The sequence below is a fragment of the Neoarius graeffei genome, chromosome 7 (genome assembly GCF_027579695.1).
Source record: "Neoarius graeffei isolate fNeoGra1 chromosome 7, fNeoGra1.pri, whole genome shotgun sequence".
NCBI classification, from domain to species: Eukaryota; Metazoa; Chordata; class Actinopteri; order Siluriformes; family Ariidae; genus Neoarius; species Neoarius graeffei.
This window is the reverse complement of record NC_083575.1, coordinates 83,979,998-84,002,791: the sequence shown is the minus strand read 5'-3', so window position 1 is coordinate 84,002,791 and position 22,794 is coordinate 83,979,998. Positions and strand designations below refer to the sequence as shown.

Here is a 22,794-nt window from a genome sequence, read left to right as displayed (position 1 = left end):
TGCTGGCTTGAAGAATCTAATATATGAAACATATTAACGATTAAAAATATGAAACACATTGTTTTTCACACAATTCCATAGATGTTCCATATGTTGTTTCATAATTTTTATGTCTTCAGTATTGTTGTACGAAGTAGAAAATAGTCAAAATACTGAAAATCCTATGAATGAGGAAGGGTGTCCAAACTTTTCCCTGGAACTGTGATGTATTCAAAAAGGGCCAAGGTGTTATAATGTGATGTTCATCAAGTTTCTTCATGGGAGTGGCTTTTATTTTTTGACACTCAAAAACTGCACAAAGGAATCTTCAGTACTACAGAGTGCAGGTCCACTAAAGTCATCGAGAGACTAAGGTATGGGCTATACTAAAATTTTTATTAATGTAATTCTTCAAGAAATATAAATGGAAATAAATGTAAAATAATGACATCATTTTGATTTTTTTTTCTTTCTCACAGTTTTAATGATGATCACCACCAATCTACAGATCCAAATATTGATATATTTCTACACACTACTCCTCATGACAAGTCCATCTCTGGCTTTTAAGCTTTGGAAGAAGAATTCCAAGACACATCATGACATAACTGTTGATGCAATTTTACAGACAACAGCCGATGTCTGTAAATTTCAAGCACAACAGGCGGGAAACAATTTTGTTATGGTGAGCAAAACTTGATATCTATTGAAATATAAAGTTATTGCTCATAAAAAATATATACATTTTTTATCGTGGATTGTGTGTGTGTCTTTCATATCACAGCCAAGCCCACTGACAATAGCATCAGTGGCAAAAGCTTGTAAGTCTGATTCAATCACTTCGTTTCAAAAAAGCATTAAGAAGATAACCAGATCCAATGCCTGGATTGATTTTCGGTATGTTGCTAATGGAAGTTACCATTTTGATGATGAGCTCTTCTTGTCTGGACGTCAACTTATTACTGATGGACTTTCTGCTATCAAATTCAATGTCAATGATCAGAGCTATGTAACTGCTAGAGAGGCACTTGGCAGCATCCTACACACCTTGCAGGTATGGAACAATAATTTAAATGAAAATATGTGTATTTACAAATTAATTTAAAGGCATTAAAGTTGCAATGCTATAATAGCTAAAGAGGTGTTCTAGTTTAAAGGGAGATTAGTTGCTAGGTATTAAGCAGAATGCAAGACTTAATTATTTATTGCACCATAAACATTCACAGCCTAACTGAATTTGCAGTGATTGTGTTGTAATTTTGACCCTGTTTCATGTCTTTCCCTAAGGATTTTTACAGTCATAGTAACTGGATTGAACTAGGACAGAGAAAACCTTACTCCAACCTGATTAAACGAAACGCCCCAATCAGCAACATAGCAGGTAAATGAACACTGTGTGGGTGTTTCTTTGTTGGTGTGTTAACATATTTTTCCTGCTGATTGTACAGTACATTCAGTTTTAGTTTGTGTGTGCATATATAACTGATATATGCATAATAGTATATTAGCTACTTAGTATTAACTGAGTGCGAGGTCTTTAGGGGAAACTATCAGACCGAGGTCTTGACAGTACAGACTGAGCCAGAGGCAAAGTCCATACAAAAAGACCAAAGTCTGATATTTTCCCATAAGGCCTGAGCTTTATAGAGTTTAAAGAGTTTATTATATGGCTTTTTTATTTCTAAAATTAAAATAGACGGTCATTATAATGAGGTGTGATGGTGCTTTCAGTCACATCATATTTGTAATATAGTTGAATCAGGCATGCAGAATAAACAGCGAGTGATTTTCAAAATTGAATTTCTGTTAGCGGTTAGCGGTTTCTGAACACTCTTCATTGCTCATCTGTGATATGGGCTGGGCAAAAACAGGTTTAATCCATGGAGGCCCCAGCTCACATCAAGTTTTAGTTTGTGTGTGCATATATAACTGATATATGCATAATAGTATATTAGCTACTTAGTATTAACTGAGTGCAAGGTCTTTAGGGGAAACTATCAGACCGAGGTCTTGACAGTACAGACTGAGCCAGAGGCAAAGTCCATACAAAAAGACCAAAGTCAGATATTTTCCCATAAGGCCTGAGCTTTATAGAGTTTAAAGAGTTTATTATATGGCTTTTTTATTTCTAAAATTAAAATAGACGGTCATTATAATGAGGTGTGATGGTGCTTTCAGTCACATCATATTTGTAATATAGTTGAATCAGGCATGCAGAATAAACAGCGAGTGGTTTCAAAATTGAATTTCTGTTAGCGGTTAGCGGTTTCTGAACACTCTTCATTGCTCATCTGTGATATGGGCTGGGCAAAAACAGGTTTAATCCATGGAGGTCCCAGCTCACAACTTGAATCAATCACTTCCTATTTAATTTACAACCAATTATTACATTATTACATTACATTATTACATTAGTTACACATTACCATAATATCAAAGGCATAATTAACAAAATTTACAACAAATTATATATATATATATATATATATATATATATATATATATATATATATATATATATATATAAAATCTCATTATCTCTAGACGCTTTATCCTGTTCTACAGGGTCACAGGCAAGCTGGATCCTATCCCAGCAGACTACGGGCGAAAGGCGGGGCGTGTATATATATATATATATATATATATATATATATATATATATATATATATATATATATATAAAATTAAAGTTCATTATGTATAAGTGAAAATACAAACACACACACACACATTATATACGCACACAACTTATAGGACTTACAAGATCTGCTGCTAATGTGCTGGTGGGTGCCAGCTACCAAAGAACACTTCAGCTGGTTCAAAATGCAGCAGCTAGGGTTCTCACACGAACAAAAAGAACAGAGCACATTACTCCAATTCTAAGGTCCCTTCACTGGCTTCCAGTAAGCTACAGAATTGACTTTAAAGCATTGCTGCTGGTGTACAAATCTCTAAATGGTACAGGGCCCAATTACCTCTCTGATATGTTGCAGCGGCCTAACCCAAACAGATCTACCAGATCGCAGCAGAAAAATTTACTGTTAAAACGTGTTGTTAAAACAAAGTGTGGTGAAGCAGCTTTTAGCTACTATGCAGTACAGCTATGGAACCAACTCCCAGAGGACATCAAAAATGCTCCTGCTGTTGGCAGCTTCAAATCTAGGTTAAAGACCAAGCTGTTTTCAGATGCTTTCTGCTAAATTATTAATATTGCCATCTCTACATGTTTTAAACCCTTTACTTTTACAGTCTCTCCATGTTTTAAATTTTACTTAACTTTTATTCTATTTTATTCTGCTGTTTTTTTAAATTGAATTTTTATCTCATTTTATTATTTTATTTCTACTATTGTTTAATATTAATTTTCTTCCCCATTTATTTTATGTAATTTTATTTTCTATTGTTTACTGTTTTGCTTTTACTTCTGTAAACCACATTGAACTGCCACTGTGTATGAAATGTGCTATATAAATAAACTTGCCTTGCCTTGCCTTGGTACACATACACGGACAAACCACAAAAATCGACTTGATGGGTTTACTATTTTTTCTTGGGTATGGTGCTCCGCTTGAAGCTCCGCTAAAACAGAGATGTCTGATTTCATACAACATATATTTTTCATCTGATTTGGCAGATAGTGAAACATGCAGGCCTTGTAATAGTGATGTCTGCAGAGGAAACATCCTGGAAGACATCATTAACCAGCAGAAACTAACATCAGGATACTTTGGCTTTTCCAAACCAAAAGGTAATTTGGTAAATAGTTTAAGGTATTTATAAGAGATGAAGATACAAAAATTGCTTTATTCAGATATTGTTTTAACCACAATGTAATTTCAACCACAGTGAAAAGAAATTAACTCTTTTAAATGTTCAAAACTTCATTTCATTTTTAGGAAAGTGCAGTCATGGAGGATTTTTTGATCCATCAAGTTGGGGTCACGGTGGCATAAATAAAGATGACTTAAGCTCCACTCATGGTTATCTCCATGGCATAGCAGCATCAGTAGCCACTGCTGCATCCAAAGAACTACTGCAAGACATTCGAGCCACAGTTGGAGATTCTACGTTTCTTAGGTGTTTGAGGAATAATATAAAACAGGATTTAAGCAATGATATAAATAAAAACACACGTATTTCATATGTACTTGTTTCCTTAAGTAGGTGTGCCATTTCCATTTGCCTCTTTGTGTAGTTTTCTGGCTTCAGTTTTGCCGTTATTCACAGCAATACTTTTGTGATTCCTCAAGAAGAGTGTTAAAGATATTACACATTTTAAAGTCATATTTGCAGTTATTTCCTCTGCCTCATCTTTAGAATAAAAACTCAGGTTTATGTGATCAATAGTACAGTTATTTGCATCACACCTTTTGTTTTTTCATCTATCAGACTGATGGGACTCAGTCAGACTTCAGTGCTGTGTTTTGTTATTGACACCACCGGCAGCATGTCTGATGACATTGCCGAGGTCAGGAGAGTTACTTCATCCATCATTGACAGTAAAACAGGCACAGCAACTCAACCTTCAGAATACATCCTCGTGCCATTTAATGACCCTGGTAAGTTTGATTCCTGGAACAATGCTTGTTTATAAAATATTCACACTAAATAGCATGCTATATTGCTACAATATGGCGGATGTGATTACATACATCCTGGATGCATAGATAAGATTCCAGACTTTAATGTAATATGAACAGTGAATAGGTTGTATTCAGTCATGTGACTTGCTTGCGAGTTTCTTCCAGTGAATGAAGTGGTGGTCAGGCAAACCAATTTGGCCACCATTATGTAAAGAGCTAGTGAAACCATCTCCCACTATTTTCGCAGTTTAGAGGTCAATGCACGGTTAAGATACCTTCAGAAAGTTGCTCTTTGCAATTAAATAGTTCCTTGCATGTTAACAAAGAAGGATTTTTCCTGTGAGTTGGAAAATTATCCATCCGTTGAGTTCCCCGACATCTCAAACTACCTGGTGCTGCAGACATCATTCTACATGGACACAAAGATGTAAACCTGGAAGAGCATGGAGGAGTACAACTTTTATATGTGGCTGGGTTAAAGATCTCGGGATCAAGACATGACCAAATAAATCCCATATCATTTTTGCCCAGGTAAGTAGGATTTTCTGGGTTTTTTGTATGCATTTTTACGATGGTTGCTAGGATGCTACAAGTTTTAGTATTGGGTGTAAACAAACCACAGCCACTCGATTCTCAATCCTCCCTGCTCTACTCTTCCAGGTAAATCATTCACAAAGATCCACAGAAATCCCTTTAAAGACCTGGGTATTGATGAAACAGGACAGAAGTTATCACAGCTCACTGTAACTGCATGGCCAGGAAAGCAGTTTTGTGGTGTTAACTCGTGAGCTCTGCTTTTTGTGTTTACGTGGATCGTTTCAATTATCTTATCTATCTCGATCAGTGCAGGGGCCCAATCTACATTATCATCCTTGTAAAGATTGCTAAGACATCCTGATAAATAAAGTGAAAACATGCATGTTAGTTTACAATATGGCAAACATGATCAAACAATAAACAAAAACACATCTGAGGACTTAAGCGTCTCCTGAACTTCAAAACATCACGAAATAACAGAAAATGGCGAGAAAGGTGATTTGCAAATTCAAACGAAATAAATCAGAGGAATGTACAAACCTTTCACAAAGTGATCACTGCAAGCTCAAGTGTTCTTTGACTCCACTCCCTTCCATCACAGCGAAAAATTCAAGAGCCACCTTTCCCATTGTCTTTTGGTAAAATCCTTTCTTCTTTCACCCTTTATCACTTCATGGGGAACCTGGAAGAAACTTTTCAGTTTCACAGTTTGTTTGATTTGAGCAGCCCAAAACAACACAAGTGTAGGGCATTTTAACGGCTAGCAAGACGCCCCAGTGATAGTAATGCTTTGTGAACAGTGAGCTTCACTGACCACCACTTCATGTCTTGCATATCTAATGAGGCAGATGTGACGTCGGATGCAACCCATCAATAGACAATTGTGCTGACAAAATTCTTGCTTTGCACACTGCAACTGTATGTCAAATCATGTTTAATTGATGTTATACTACAGCAGTTTTCCAGTCATTGTTTTTTTGTTAATTAGAGAATGCCATTTTTGTATCAGTTTATAGTTAGAGTTAATGTTCTAGTACCTCCATTAAACAAGTGAGTTCTGTTATCACTTACACTGTATCAGCAACCATCATTCCCTTTTTTCCCGCTTTTGTGAAGTTAATGAGAAAAAAAATGCAGCTTATCATGTAACTGAGGTACTGAAATAAGATTTCTGTCCCAAAGACTTCCTTCCTTCCTTCCTTCCTTCCTTCCTTCCTTCCTTCCTTCCATAAATTTATCTAAAATATCTTATAGAAAAGCATATTAGACATGTATGGTAGGTGGTGGTAGGTATCGGTTAATTTACACTATATGGCCAAAAGTATCCAGACACCTGACCTTCACACAATTGTATGAAATGTCTTTGCATGCTGTAGAATTATATTTTCTCTTCATTGGAACTAAAGAACAAAAACCTGTTCCAGCATGACAATGAGCCTGTACACAAAGTGAGGTCAACAAAGACATAGTTTGCCAAAGTTGGAGTGGAAAAACTCAAGTGTCCTGCACAGGTCCCTGACCTCATCCCCACTCAACCCCACCTTTGGGATGAACTGGGAATGCTGATTGCACCCTAGGCTTCCTCACCCAACATCATTGCTTCACCTCACAAATGCTCTTTTGGCTGAATGAACATAAATCCCCACAGCCATGCTTCAAACTCTAGTGGAATGCCTTCCCAAAAGAGTGGGGGCTTATAGTAGCAAAAATGAACCAACTTTGGAACAATATGTTCAACAAGCACATATAGTTATGAAGGTCGGGTGTCCACAAACTTTTGTCCATATACTGGCTCTATCTATCAAAATGATACCATTTTAGAATGAGTACATTAATATAAACCTTTGATCTGCCTTGCAGTCGGAACTACTGTCAGTCAGATTAAAATAAAAAAAATCTACATCTTCTGACCAATCACATTTGAGAATTTAACCAGCGCTGAACACTGTCAGAAATAGGGGTACAGTAGGAGCCCATTTCTATCCCCCAAGGTACAATCTATACTAAAGTACCCCTGGGGCTCATTATTGGACCTCAGTGTAACTATGTGTACCTTTTTAGGATCAGAAAGGTACATATATGTTCCCATGCAGTATATAAAGAGTACACATAAGTACCTTAGGGTACTGATCCAGTGACAAGCCATTGGAACCCTAAAGATACAGTAATGTACTTTATTTTCTGAGAGTGTAGTACATGTAAGAGATAACACCTATCACAGAGTTTCTGATATCAGGAAATAATGAAGGTGAAAAACAGCATGATGCTCAGTATTGTCATTTTTTTACTTGCAAATGAATGAAAATTGGCAACTAATTTTTGTTATTTATTAACATAACTATCTCGTCCCAAACCCCTTCACTGCAAATCAGAAAGTATTTTCTGTGTCCATGGTATAAAGAAAAACATTAGATACTCAATTTTTATGTAAGCAGGGCTAAAATGGTTAAAACATGGTACAAGCAACAAACAAACAAATAGGTGTCACATGTCTGTGTGGGTTTCCTCCTCCAGTCCAAACACATGTGGATTAGTTCAACTGGTTCACCCATGACCCTGACAGACAAGCGGAAATCAGTAAGGAAAGAAGGACAGTCAATAGTTCCTCTGTTTTTCCACATTCTTTCAGATTATGGCCCACTTACAAGAACAACTGATCCTAAGATATTTAAAAAACAACTCGGTGCGCTTACAGCGTCTGATGGAGGAGATGCTCCTGAAATGTCTCTCTCGGCACTCCAGGTACGATACAGTAATAGAGTAATTTGGTATTGAGTGTGCATTCAGTGTCATCTTGTTGAAATAAGCCTTTTACTGTCATTAATGATTCCTTGCTTTTTTCTCTTATAATTTGTCAGAATAAATAAAATCTACTTCTGATTCTAAAAACAAAAATTCATGTTTTAAAAGTCTACCTTTTTAAGTTTTTAAAGATGACATTTATTATTCATTTGACTTCTTAGTTTTGCATACAGTCTAGCAGCTAATGGTTTTTTGTTTTGTTTTTTAAAGGACAAAATATAAAATGTACATTCTGCTCTGTTCCATGTAATATCATTAACCAGGGTTGACAGGTTTCAGAAAAAATTCCAGCCCAAAATCTTAGATTAGCCCAAAAATCTGGGCACTGGAAAAGGGGGATACAGTTTTTTGTTTGTTTGTTTGTTTGTTTGTTTGTTTGTTTTAACACATTTCTGATGTGTGGACATTATCAATTCCATAATCCCGCTTTCCTTCTCCACAGCTTTGTACTGTATCTGACAAGACAAATGGTCCCCTCCATCATAGAAACACACAGAGTCTGCACTTAGATTTTGTAATTTTGTGGAAATGTATTTTATTCAATTCAGATTATTTACTATAAAACAGGGTGGCACAATGGTGTTGCGATGACAGTGCAGGGGAAGCCATGACCTAATGTTAGAGAAGCAGCTTTGATACAAAAGGTCACCGGTTTAATTCCCTGGACTAGCAGGAATGGCTGAAGTGCCCTTGAGCAAGACACCTAGTAACCCCCAGCTGTTGCCCAGACTGCTCTGGGTATGTTATATGTTGCTCTGGATAAGAGTGTCTGCTAAATGCCTGTAATGTAATAGGTGGTGCATTGTCTCGCCTGACACCAAGAAGGTTCTGGGTTCACACCTTGCCCAACTTGGGCCTTTCCATGTGGATTTTGCATGTTCTCCCTGTGCCAGTGTGGGTTTACTCCCACAGTCCAAAGACATGTAGATTAGATCAGTTGGCTACTCCAAATTGTCCAGATGTATGAGTGTGAATGGTTGTTTGTGTCTGTGATAGATTGATGACCTACAGTGTCTGGCAAAAGTATTCATCCCCCTTGGTGTTTGTCCTGTTTTATCGCATTACAAGCTGGAATTAAAATGGACTTTTGAGGGGCTAGTACCATTTGATTTACACAACATGCCTACCACTTCTGTTTTTTCATCTTAATTGTTATTTGTGTTACAATAAAAAAAATTATTTGCACCTTTAAAGTGGTAGGTAGGCATGTTGTGTAAATCAAATGGTGCTAACCCTCAAAAAATCCATTATAATTCCAGCTTGTAATGTGACAAAACAGGACAAACACCAAGGGGGATGAATACTTTTGCAATGTATCCTGAGTGCATCCTACCAGCTGGAATTGGCTCCAGCCTCTCCCATGATCCTGATGGATAGGCAGTATAAATAATGGATGGATTCTATAAAACAGGATCATTCAGGTGGATAATAAGTCAATCACCCAGTCATTACATTACAGTAATGGCATTTCGCAGACGCTCTTATCCAGAGCAACCTGCGGAGCAGCTGGGGGTTAGATGCCTTGCTCAAGGATACTTCAGCCATTCCTGCTGGTCCAAGGAATTGAACCACCAATCTTTTGGCCCCAAAGCTGCTTCTCTCAACATTAGGCCATGGCTTCCCACCTCAATCAAAATTCCTGTTCTAAGCTGTCCCTCAATACATGTTTTATTGGGACATTCTTAACGAAGTACAAGAATCTTTTTTTTTTTTTTGTTCCAGCTCGCCCTCACTGGATCTCCACCGCAGACTGAGATTTTTGTTTTTACCGATGCTGATGCAAAAGATAAAAGTTTGAAGAGCACTGTGCAAGCATTGATTGAGATAACAAAGTCTAAAGTGAGTGTATGCAAATGTTCATATACATGCAAGCCAACTACTGAAACTGTTATATCTGTTTGTTTGTTTTTTCATTCTAAATGAACTAATCTATACTAATCATCTACACATATAAATAAAGACCAGATAATGTGGGCAAAACACTGATATCTTCTTCCTTTCCCAATCTGAAGGTGACCTTCATGCTAACTAACGCTTTAAGTTTTCGGCGTCGCCGGAGTGCCAGGGCTGTAGATGGCCAACAGCATGTCTCCACTCGGCTTTCAAACCCACAAAATCAGGTCTACCAGGACCTGGCTCAGAGCTCTGGGGGTCAGGCTATTGAGGTCACCAAAACAACCCTGGACCAGGCTACTGACATTATTGCAGTTTTCTCCAGATCTACACTGGTAATTGAAAAAATAATGTAAACAAATATGGTTTTCTTATATTGTTTAGCTCAATCAGCTAAATCTCAGTTGCATTATAAACATCACTTGGACTGGCATCCCATTTTGGGTGTATTCCTGCCTAACTAGGCTCGATATCCACTGCAATTGTCACTAGGGAAAAGGATGTTACTGACGATGACTAAATTAATGAATGTTACCATCACTGTAATGTTTGGATAATGTTTTGTGCTTTGGGTTATTGTAGTTGGCCTTTCTTTGGCTTAAACATCCAAAAGCATGCACAAATCAGACAAGGCACTGGTCATCAGGTGTTGCTGCAGTTCAGGAAACTAAGCAGGAGTCATACCTGATGAGTGATTACTGTAAAGCCCAATTCACATATGAAATCCATGTGTGTATGAGGTAAAAACAACACAGAATAGATAACAAATTTTCATTCCTACTCAGTCTTCCAAAAAGGAAAAGTAAATGGATATTGTGTATTCCCACTTGACTGTATTTATGGAATATATGCCTGACAGATTTTGGCAACTGAATGGCCGATTGTGCATGGAATGAATTATACAATGAAACGAGACTGTCAGTGATGGTGTAGCTCACCCCGGCCCTATCTAGTCTAGAAGGAATGATCTAAAGTTGGCCACCTTGTGCAAAAAATGCTGCAAGCTATATACAAGCTATATATAGAGGCTATATACACCCTAGGAATATCTACCTATTTGCCAGAAAGAATCCAAAACGGCAAGGAATTGACCAAGAAGGCACGATTTTTGTTGAACTGCTCATTAAGGCTTAATTAGTCCATAACTTCATTAATAATTGTAATTAAGCAAATCTGGGTAGAAGTTATATGCGCCCTAGGTACCCCTACCTTCATGCCAGAATTAATCAAAATTGGTGAAGAATTGAGGGAGAAGAAGTGATTTGTGTGGAAACTGCTCATTAGGGCTTAATTACTCCATATCTTCGTTATTAATTGCAATTATGCAAATTTGGGTAGAAGCCGTATGCACCCCAGGCAGACCTACCTTCCTGCCAAAAAGAATAAAAATCTGTGAAGAATTGAGAGAGAAGAAGCAATTTTTGTAAAATGTGGATGACGCCGGACAGACAACACATGATGGCATAAGCTCATCGCTGGTCAACCAGATGAACTAATAATTAATATATCTTTTGGACAGAGTGGCCATTTCACTGAGAACCAGCACATCAGTTTTGATCAGCAACACATATACGTTTGGTAATTGTTCAACTTGTAGAGAGTTATGCTTAATCATTCTCATTGATTCAAATCTGTTGTGAAAAACTGACCAGTGGTGTTGATGTTTAACCATATTGCTTGGAAAATATTATTTATCATTTAAAAATTGGGCCAAAGCAACTGAGAAAATCTGTAAAGGTTCTGGTTTGGTGAGAATAACGACAACAAAAATATTACATACACTACCGTTCAAAAGTTTGGGGTCACTTTGAAATTTCCTTATTTTTGAAAGAAAAGCACTGTTCTTTTCAATGAAGATCACTTTTTAAACTAATTGGAAATACACTCTATGCATTGCTAATGTGGTAAATGACTATTCTAGCTGCAAATGTCTGGTTTTTGGTGCAATATCTCCATAGGTGTATAGAGGCCCATTTCCAGCAACTCTCACTCCAGTGTTCTAATGGTACAATGTGTTTGCTCATTGCCTCAGAAGGCTAATGGATGATTAGAAAACCCTTGTACAATCATGTTAGCACAGCTGAAAACAGTTTAGCTCTTTAGAGAAGCTATAAAACTGACCTTCCTTTGAGCAGATTGAGTTTCTGGAGCATCACATTTGTGGGGTCGATTAAATGCTCAAAATGGCCAGAAAAATATCTTGACTATATTTTCTATTCATTTTACAACTTGTGGTGGTAAATAAAAGTGTGACTTTTCATGGAAAACACAAAATTGTCTGGGTGACCCCAAACTTTTGAACGGTAGTGTATTTGAATTGGGGTTTTCTTTATCTACTTTTGGGACTTGTGTGAAAATCTGGTGATGTTTTAGATCATTTATGCAGAAATATAGAAAATTCTAAAAGATTCACAATTTTTCAAGCACCACTGTTTATTCAACATCCTATTTTGGTATTTGCCAAGTCCTGCAATAAACAATGTCACTTGTTTCTTGAATGCTTATTTTTAAGTTATGATGAAACTTTAGATAATGTTTCTGAACTTTGATGTTATCAGTAAAGCACACATGCTGGAACTGTCTCAGCACAGTCATATGAGTATTACATTCCATTAATGGCATTTAGCAGACACTCTTATCCAGAGTATACCCAGAGCAGCCTGGGGGTTGCATGCCTTGCTCAAGAGCACTTCAGCCATTCCTGGGAATTGAACCTGTGGCCTTTTGGTCCCAAAAGCTGCTTCTCTAACCATTAGGCCATGGCTTTCCCCTGAGTATCATATGCATAATGAGTAACACTCAGTTTTCTGCTTCTTCAGGCCACTCTTTTTCAGGCTGTAAGAAACCCAGCGAAAGCTGAAAACTTTTCAGTCTTTGTGGATTCTTCTGTGCAAAACCTGACATTTTACATCACAGGCAACTCTCCAAATTACAATATCACTAGTCCATCAGGTGTGTAGATTGTTTTATTAACTCAAAACCTCATTCTAAGATACCACAAGACTCAGATACTAATGCAAGGTCAATATTATACAATACTAAACATTTTAATTATGTTATTATTCAACCCAGGAGTCTCACAAAGCAGTGCTGAACTGAATGGGACATTGGGGCCTATTCAAAAAGTTGGAAACTTTCATAAAATGCAACCAAATGTCTCAGACAAGACTGGACTGTGGCTCTTCAGTATTAACTCAACACAACCCTACACCATCAGAGTTGTTGGTAAAATGAGTTTTCTTTGCAGCTTTCTCCTGCTAAGCTATGAATAAATAAAAGATGGTCATAAAAAGTCTATTAATGTTTATGAAAATGTTCAGTGTGAGTAATTTGTTTGTTTGTTTTTTTCTATCCAGGTCAAAGTGAGATTGACTTCCTCTTTGACTTTGTGGAACTTTCACAGGGGCTTCATCCAAGCTATGCTGTATTAAACAGCAGGCCTGCAGCAAGTAAGTGAACAAGTCTCCATAATCTTAATAAGAATAAGATGGTTGTGCTCAAAAGCTTTCATTTTGTTTCTACTCTATTTTTCCCCTTCATTCAGAAACCAATGTCACCCTGTTGGTCTCTATGATCGGTGGGGACAATGTGACGCCTACAGAGGTGTCTCTGGTAGAAACCTCAAGTTCAAATGCTTTAAATGGGACACTGGAAGAGGTAGCCAGTGGGCAATACTTGGTGACCTTCAACAGCACCCCAGCAGGAGAGTTTACTGTCCGTGTAGTTGGACAGATCAGTTCCACTAAATCTTCAGATAACAACTTTCAGAGGCAATCACCCACTCAATTCCAAGCATCAAATGTGACCATTACTGTAAGTTTATATTCAAAAATGTTTTAAACAAATAATCATCTTCATGTCAGCTAATTAATCAACATTTGCAAAAGACTATGAGATCAACACAGTGATTTCCATGTACAATTCCCCAATTCCATATATTTGGGACACTGTGTAAAATGTAAATTAAAACAAAAGAAAAAAACAGAATATGACTACTGTATTTCATTGAAAATAGTACAACCCCAATTCCAAAAAAGTTGGGACAAAGTACAAATTGTAAATAAAAACGGAATGCAGTAACTTACAAATCTCAAAAACTGATATTGTATTCACAATAGAACATAGACAACATATCAAATGTCGAAAATGAGACATTTTGAAATTTCATGCCAAATATTGGCTCATTTGAAATTTCATGACAGCAACACATCTCAAAAAAGTTGGGACAGGGGCAATAAGAGGCTGGAAAAGTTAAAGGTACAAAAAAGGAACAGCTGGAGGACCAAATTGCAGCTCAATAGGTCAATTGGCAATAGGCCATTAACGTGACTGGGTATAAAAAGAGCATCTTGGAGTGGCAGCGGCTCTCAGAAGTAAAGATGGGAAGAGGATCACCAATCCCCCTAATTCTGTGCCGACAAATGGTGGAGCAATATCAGAAAGGAGTTCGACAGTGTAAAATTGCAAAGAGTTTGAACATATCATCATCTACAGTGCATAATATCATCAAAAGATTCAGAGAATCTGGAAGAATCTCTGTACGTAAGGGTCAAGGCCGGAAAACCATACTGGGTGCCCGTGATCTTCGAGCCCCACTGCATCACATACAGGCATGCTTCTGTATTGGAAATCACAAAATGGGCTCAGGAATATTTCCAGAGAACATTATCTGTGAACACAGTTCACCGTGCCATCCGCCGTTGCCAGCTAAAACTCTATAGTTCAAAGAAGAAGCCGTATCTAAACATGATCCAGAAGCGCAGACATCTTCTCTGGGCCAAGGCTCATTTAAAATGGACTGTGGCAAAGTGGAAAACTGTTCTGTGGTCAGACGAATCAAAATTTGAAGTTCTTTATGGAAATCAGGGACGCCGTGTCATTCGGACTAAAGAGGAGAAGGGCAACCCAAGTTGTTATCAGCGCTCAGTTCAGAAGCCTGAATCTCTGATGGTATGGGGTTGCATTAGTGCATGTGGCATGGGCAGCTTACACATCTGGAAAGACACCATCAATGCTGAAAGGTATATCCAGGTTCTAGAGCAACATATGCTCCCATCTAGACATCTCTTTCAGGGAAGACCTTGCATTTTCCAACGTGACAATGCCAAACCACATACTGCATCAATTACAGAATCATGGCTGCATAGAAGAAGGGTCCGGGTACTGAACTGGCCAGCCTGCAGTCCAGATCTTTCACCCATAGAAAACATTTGGCGCATCATAAAACGGAAGATACGACAAAAAAGACCTAAGACAGTTGAGCAACTAGAATCCTACATTAGACAAGAATGGGTTAGCATTCCTATCCCTAAACTTGAGCAACTTGTCTCCTCAGTCCCCAGACGTTTACAGACTGTTGTAAAGAGAAAAGGGGATGTCTCACAGTGGTAAACATGACCTTGTCCCAACTTTTTTGAGATGTGTTGTTGTCATGAAAATTAAAATCACGTAATTTTTCTCTTTAAATGATATATTTTCTCAGTTTAAACATTTGATATGTCATCTACAGTATGTTCTATTCTGAATAAATATGGAATTTTGAAACTTCCACATCATTGCATTCAGTTTTTATTTACAATTTGTACTTTGTCCCAACTTTTTTGGAATCGGGGTTGTACAAAGACAACATATCAAATGTTGAAACAGAAATGTTATTGTTTTTTGAAAAATATATGCTCATTTTGAATTTGATGTCTGCAACATGTTTCAAAAAAGTCAGGACAGGGGCAACAAAAGACTGAAAAAGTTGTGTAATGCTAAAAATAAAATAAAATAAAAACCCTAATTTGGTTAATAGGCAACAGGTCAGTAACATGATTGGGTATAAAAAGAACATCCCAGAGAGGCGGAGTCTCTTGGAAGTAAAGATGGGGAGGGGTTCACCGCTCTGTGGAAAACTGTGTGTGCAAACAGTGCAACAATTTAAGAATAACATTCCTCAATGTAAATTTACAAATAATTTATGGGTCACATCATTTATGGTACATAAGATCATTAAAAGATTCAGAGAATCTGGAGAAATCTCTGTATGCAAGAGACAAGGCTGAAAACTGACATTGGATGCCTGTGATCTTCAGGCCCTCAGGCATTAAAAGCAGACACGTGTCTGTAGTGGAAATCACTGTATGGGCTCAGGAACTCTTCAGAAAACCATCGTCTGTGAAAACGGTTCTTTACTGCGTCCACAAATGCAAGTTAAAATCAGATATAAACAATATCCAGAAACACTGCCACCTTCATTGGGGCCTGAGCTCTTTTATGATGGACTTAGGCGAAGTGGAAAATTGTCCCGAGGTCTGACGAATCAAAAGTAGAAATTATTTTTAGAAATCATGGACACCATGTCCTCCAGGCTCATGACGAGAGGGACCATCCGGCTGTTATCAGTGCACAGTTCAAAAGCCATCATCTGTGATGTTATGAGGGTGCATTGGTGCACGTGACATGGGTAGCTTGTACATCTGGGAAGGCATCATTAATATCGAATGATAGCTACACATTTCAGAGCAATATGCTGCCATCCAGACAAAATCTTTTTCAGAGAAGGTCTTCCTTCTTTCAGTAAGACATTGTCAAACTGCTTTCTGCACATATTAAAACTGCATGGCTCTGTATTTAAAGAGTCTGGGTGCTAAACTGGCCTGCCTGCAGTCCAGATCTGTCTCTCATTTCAAACATTTGGCACATTATAAAGCGCAAAATACAACAAAGCAGACCCCGAACTGTTGAGCAACTGAAGTTGTATTTCAGGCAAGAATGGGACAACATTTCTCTTTCAAAACTACAAAAATTGGTCTCCTCAGTTCTCAAATGTTTACAGTGTGTTGTTAAAAGTAGATGTGATGCAACACAGTGGTAAACATGCTCCTTTTTGACCTTATTTGAAACGTGTTGCTGACATCAAATTCAAAATGAGCATATATTTTTCAAAAAACAATAACAATTTCTCACTTCTAACATTTGATATGTTGTCTTTGTACTGTTTTTGATGAAATTTAGGGTTTCCATGATTTGCAAATTGTCATATTCTGTTTTTTATTTATGTTTTACACAGTGTCCCAAATTTATGGAATTGGGGTTGTACCGGTAGCACATAATCAAATTCAGTCAAGGTTTACAAAAATTGATATTTACTGGCTTTTATATTTTTTTTTTTTCATTTTGAGGAGGAACAGTGTATTTTCTTGATACTCACCCTAAGAGTCAGTGTGTTCATTCCAGCACAGAGTATACTGGACCTTTTTGTTTCACATTATTTACTGCTCATGAAAACTGCTCATGTGCAGTCAATGTTTGCAAAGTCTGATTATAATGGCATTTAAAGATATTTACTGAAAAAAATATTTACTTTCTTTCTGCCTACCCTCAGACTCAACCTGTTGGAACAACAGAACCAGGAAAAAATTTCACTCTGCCTTTCACAGTGGCAACCAACGACTCTGGAGGAAGCTTTAATATCAGAGTTAGCAATGATCGCAATTTTGCCGTTCACTTTAACACGTCCATAACTCTTGGAAGTGGTGGCAGCGCGAATGATTCAGTAACGCTGATTGTTCCTGAAAATACCTCTTCTGGAATTGATGTCACTGTGACAATCCAGGCTGAAGCACCTGATGGAAGCAACTCCAACTACGCTGTGCTGCGGCTTGCTGTCATTGCACCGGTAATTACTTACATTACTTTCAATATTTGAGGATGCTGTCAAAGGAATTGTCATTGCTTAAAATTCAGCTGTTGAATAGAAAAACACGGAGATTTCAAAGGTGACCAGTCATGACAATTTACTTCAGTACGTCTGCTACTCTGATATTTTCTGTTTCTGTGGTGATCTGGGAGAACTTTGCTCAACAGCCAAAAAAGACAAAAAAAAAAAAAATCTGGTTTGGGCCAAAATTTGGGTTTTTGTGTCTATACAGTACTTTGACACTGAGAAACCATACATAGATTTAACCAAAACAGAATGGAACTTTCGTAAAAACCATACATCTGTTTAAAGATATCTAAAACCTTCTTAGCTACACAATGACTGTAATGTTGATTAAGTTGTTGGACTGCTATAAGCTGTCATGAAATGAGCATAATCCCAATCAGTTCCATTTGTAATACTGGAAACTGTCAAAATGTTTTTGATTCTCTGCACCACAGTGAAATCTTTAAATGCACTTTTCTCCATTTTCACCCAACTTTGATAACTTTACTTGTGGTTGGGATACAGGGAAATACATTTTAATTGAAGAAAAACATGTAGTTTTCTTCAGTATAAATAATAAAAAATGTTAAAATATCTGAACTGAAACTAAAACTGAACTGTTTTCTCCTTCTTTAAGGTAACAGATTTTACTCCTCCAGTATGTGAGGCAGTTAGCGTAAATGCTAACTGTTCAGGCAACTGCAGTCTTTCCTCATGGTACCTCACTACTAACGTGACTGATGGCAATGGATCAGGCCTACAGAATGTGAGAATCCTCCAAGGAAACGGCAGCCTGGACACCACCACTGTGCTCAATGACACAGGCGTGAACGTCACTGTGGTAGTCTACAACTCCTCTTGCTGTTCCCTAGACCTTGAATTGGTTGCTGTGGATGCAGCAGGAAATGTTGCCACCTGCTATAAAACTGTGCGAGAAACAGAACCAAACAATAGCACTGTACCCCCTGTAACAACCACCAACACCACCACAACTACAATATCCACAACTCCTCCCATCAACCAAACTACTACTAATCACGCTGAATGTTGCTTGTTTTTACCAGTCTTCCTTTGGCTAAATGTAGGAATCTCATTTTACCAATTCATGCAGCTTTAAGGGGAAAAAAAAGTGGAAAATATCTGAGTCTAAATAATATTGACATGTTTATGGTTATATAGTACACATTGGGAAATTATATTCATATTGCATGCATATAGGACTGTCTATGTTATGTCTTTCTCTCTTATGTCTCTCTTTTCTATGTTTTTTTTCCTCTTTTTTTACTTATGACAAATTAAAATGTTTGAACACAGACTTGTTCATTTGAAATAATTAAGTTCGGATATAGCACAGCATTTTTTTTTTTTAATTTTCAAATCTATTTGATCAAAAGGCATTGATGAATTTTTTGTAACAGAAGCCATAACTGATTATTTTCCAATAACAGCATGATCATTTGTTTTATTTCATACTTAAATGTTCAGTAATAATTATACATATGACAGCAATACGGTACTTATCTGTAAATAATAATGCTGTATTTTGCACTTCTGGTTTGATGCTAACTGCGTTTCATTGGCTTTGTACCTGTACTCTGCACAATGACAATAAACTTGAATTAAACCTGGTCTAATAATTGAATACAGCACAGCCCCAATCAGACCAAAAGTTTTGTATTTTTAGAGAGGTTTAGATAAAGCCAAATAAACAGAGATGCACAAAAATTATATTAGACTCAGAATGACTCATTCTGTATTGCTGGAAAGATACTTATTGACTTTATCATAGACTGTTGCTCTGTGGAAGGGTCTCAGAGACTGATGCCCCTTTTCCACCAAAGCAGTTCCAGGGCTGGTTCGGGGCCAGTGCTTAGTTTGGAACCAGGTTTTCTGTTTCCACTGACAAATGCCGCTTTTCCACTACCAACGCGGCTGAGTTGGGCTGAGCCGTGCCGTGCTGAGTTGGGCTGAGTCGAGCTGAGTGGGGCTGTTGGAGTAGCGAAAGTGGGTGGACGTCACGTGATGTCGTTAGGCGGCGCAAACAGTGACATCAGTGACCTTTTAAGCGGTAGTCTCACGACCCGGATAGTAAACAATAAACATGGAGTCGTTAGTGTTGCTGGTCTTGGTGCTGTGGCTTGTTGTCACTGACATGAGGCGAGGCGCATACAGTAAGGCTTCAGAAATTCTTGTAATTCGTAATTATTCTTCTTCCGGGTTTACAGTGTTTACAGATCCCAGCGTGCTCGCGGGGCATGTGTGGGCATGTGAGGACGCTCCTCCTCACCAATCAGTGCACAGGGGAGTGTCTCCTCATGCCCCTAGCCCCACTCGGCTTGGTTTGGCTCGCTTCAGCCCTACTCCAAAACCGTGCGAGTTTTGGGTGCTGAGCAGGGCTGAAGCGAGCTGAGTCGTGCTGCTCTGAGGTAGTCGAAACGCGAGCCATGTCGGGCTGAAGTGAGCTGAAAAAGGGTAGTGGAAAAGGCCCAAAATAACTGGCTCTGGGGCCAGAAAAACCACTCCTCTCCGCGTCACGTGCCGAACAGGTTTGCTCTCCTTAGTTATGCACCCACTGAGAAACCTGAAAGAGCTCTGGTTATAGGGGACTCTATCATATGGCATGTGAAATTAGCTCAGCCTTTAGGGGCACCAGCAGCTTTAGTCAGCTTTAGTCAGGTGTATACCGGGAGCCAGGGTGCCGGACATAGCAGGTAATCTTAGGGTCCTAGGCAAGCACAGGTTCTCAAAGATAGTTATCCATGCAGGAGCTAATGATATATGCCTTCGTCAGTCTGAGGTTACTAAGAGTAACTTTGTAGAGGTGTTTAAATTAGCGAAGGCGATGTCCGATGCTGTAGTATGCTCTGGCCCCATCCCAATGCGGCGTGGCGATGTAGCTTACAACAGGTTATGGTCGCTGAACTGCTGGCTGTCCAGGTGGTGCTCTGAAAACAGTGTGGGCTTTATAGATAATTGGGCTAATTTTGAGGGCACTGCTGGCCTGTTAGGGCTGGACGGTATCCATCCCACTCGGGAAGGTGCTGCTCTCATTTCCTGCAGCATAGGTCATAGTCTCAGAACAGGCCTAGTTAATTTCTGACAATCCAGAGCCAAGGCCAGGGAGCAGACGAACAGGCTAAACCGACTGTCTTCCAGCTGCACAGAGTCGTCACTCAGGGTCCACTACATCGAGACTGTGTCTGTTCCCCGAGCTCAACAAAAAGGTAGAAATTTTCAGAGAGTTTGTTCCAGTAACCTAATCAATATAAAATTAGATCATACTGACTGTACAGCTGCTGCCAGCACCTTTGATCTAAAGGTGGGGCTATTAAATATTAGATCTCTTACATCTAAAGCGCTAATGGTTAATGAACTCATTACTGATCAGGAGTTTAATGTACTTTGTTTAACTGAAACATGGATTAAGCCAAATGAATATATAGCATTAAATGAAGCGAGTCCTCCTGGATACAGTTATATACACCAGCCTTGTCAAACTGGCAGAGGAGGAGGCGTTGCGGTTATTTATAATGATTATCTAGGTCTAACACAAAAACCAGGTTATAAATTTAATACATTTGAAGTTCTTCATACTCATATAATGTATGTAGCCTCGAAAAATAAGTCTACCCAGTTAATTCCATTGCTTATTATTTACAGGCCCCTGGGGCCATATTCTGAATTTCTTTCTGAATTTGCAGATTTTATCTCAGATCTGGTTATTTCCTTAGACAAAGCTTTAGTTGTCAGAGATTTTAATATTCACTTCGATAACCCAGAAGACCCTTTAAAAACAGCGTTTGTGTCCATCTTGGATTCAGTAGGGATTAATCAGAATGTCATAGGAATGCAGCAGCAAGAGTCCTTACTAGAACTAGAAAATATGACCACATCACGCCTGTCTTATCCACACTGCATTGGCTCCCAATCAAATTTCGTATTGATTATAAAATACGACTATTGACCTTTAAAGCACTAAATGGTCTCACACCACAGTACCTGAGTGAACTTCTGCTCCTCTATGACCTGCCACGCCTACTTAGATCAAAAGGTGCAGGCTATCTGCTGGTACCTCGTATAGTGAAGGCTACATCAGGGGGCAGAGCCTTTTCTTACAAAGCTCCACAGTTATGGAACAGCCTTCAGGGGGCAGAGCCTTTTCTTACAAAGCTCCACAGTTATGGAATAGCCTTCCAAGTAATGTTCGGGAATCAGACACAGTCTCAGCATTTAAGTCTAGGCTGAAAACATCTCTGTTTAGTCAAGCCTTTTGTTAATGGTGTTTATGAGGTAAAGGTGTAGATCTAGAGGGTCCTCAGACATAGTGTTTTGGTAAACTGGGATGTATGGATACTGTCAGTCCCCACTCGCTTGCTCACTCGAGTTTGTTGACGGTGTAGTGGCTGGCTGCTTTATATCCCAGGGCTCCCTGATGCCTGTGTTACCTTCTGGCTCTCCCCTTTTAGTTATGCTGTCATAGTTTGTTGCCGGAGTCCCTGCTTGTACTCAGTGCAATATGTATACTGTTCCTACTTATTCAGGTGACATTGGGCATACCTAACAACCTGTGTTTTCTTTCCCTCCCCCCCCAAATCTGTCCCTCTGAGTTACATGGAGTCAACAGGAAATCTTTTGGTGGAGAGGGTGGAGACCTCGACTGGCTATCGCAGCCTGCAGGGAATCAGCCGTCAGACATTCTGTCGCATGTCCCAGACCCGGTGAAATGTAACTGAATTGTCTTGGCCAGCCCTAAGGGTCCCATCTGCATCTCATCATTGCTGAGGAGTGTGCTCCCATCACCCAATCAAGCATCCAGCCAGAGCAGGTCATGAAATTATTTAACCATATTAACATGCCATTGTTGTGTATTATGCCTGATGTCAAGACTCTCGTCTCTGCGAGTCTACCACACAGATTTAATACTTGTCATTTTTAGGGCATACCTAACAACCTGTGTTCTCTCCCCCCCCCCATCTCTCCCTCTGAGTTACATGTTGGTCCTGGGATTGAGATGCTGGCCTCTTCTGCCCCTCAGACCTGCTTGATCCATCCTGGTGCCCTGTGTCTGGTCGGAGTTTTACTGCATCACTCCTGTGAAGGACGGCCCCATGAGGACAATTGAGGGTTATACCTGGAGGATGCTCTGGACTCTTACAGTAATGCTTTTATGGCTGAGGACTACAGTTGACTTGCTAACTTTAGGACTGCAGTTGTCATGAACAGTTTTGCACTCAAGTTTCCATCAATGAAGAGTTACAACATCAATGAAACTGTCTTCATGTTAAAACTGTTAATGTTATAGTCATGCTG

General features: G+C 38.7%; 1 protein-coding gene across 1 annotated transcript; it reads left to right on the top strand.

Moving 5' to 3' along the window:
- The first annotated feature begins 298 nt into the window (after positions 1-298).
- On the top strand, positions 299-18,701 carry LOC132888784 (von Willebrand factor A domain-containing protein 7-like). Its single transcript, XM_060924876.1, has 16 exons — positions 299-353; positions 459-664; positions 764-1,033; positions 1,267-1,360; positions 3,614-3,727; positions 3,876-4,056; positions 4,369-4,538; positions 7,729-7,841; positions 9,624-9,740; positions 9,914-10,129; positions 12,614-12,746; positions 12,867-13,019; positions 13,151-13,243; positions 13,339-13,607; positions 17,164-17,457; positions 18,122-18,701. Exons 2-16 carry the CDS (start codon positions 464-466, stop codon positions 18,599-18,601), a joined length of 2,898 nt encoding a protein of 965 aa, XP_060780859.1. The 5' UTR covers positions 299-353; positions 459-463; the 3' UTR covers positions 18,602-18,701.
- The last annotated feature ends 4,093 nt before the right edge of the window (positions 18,702-22,794 follow it).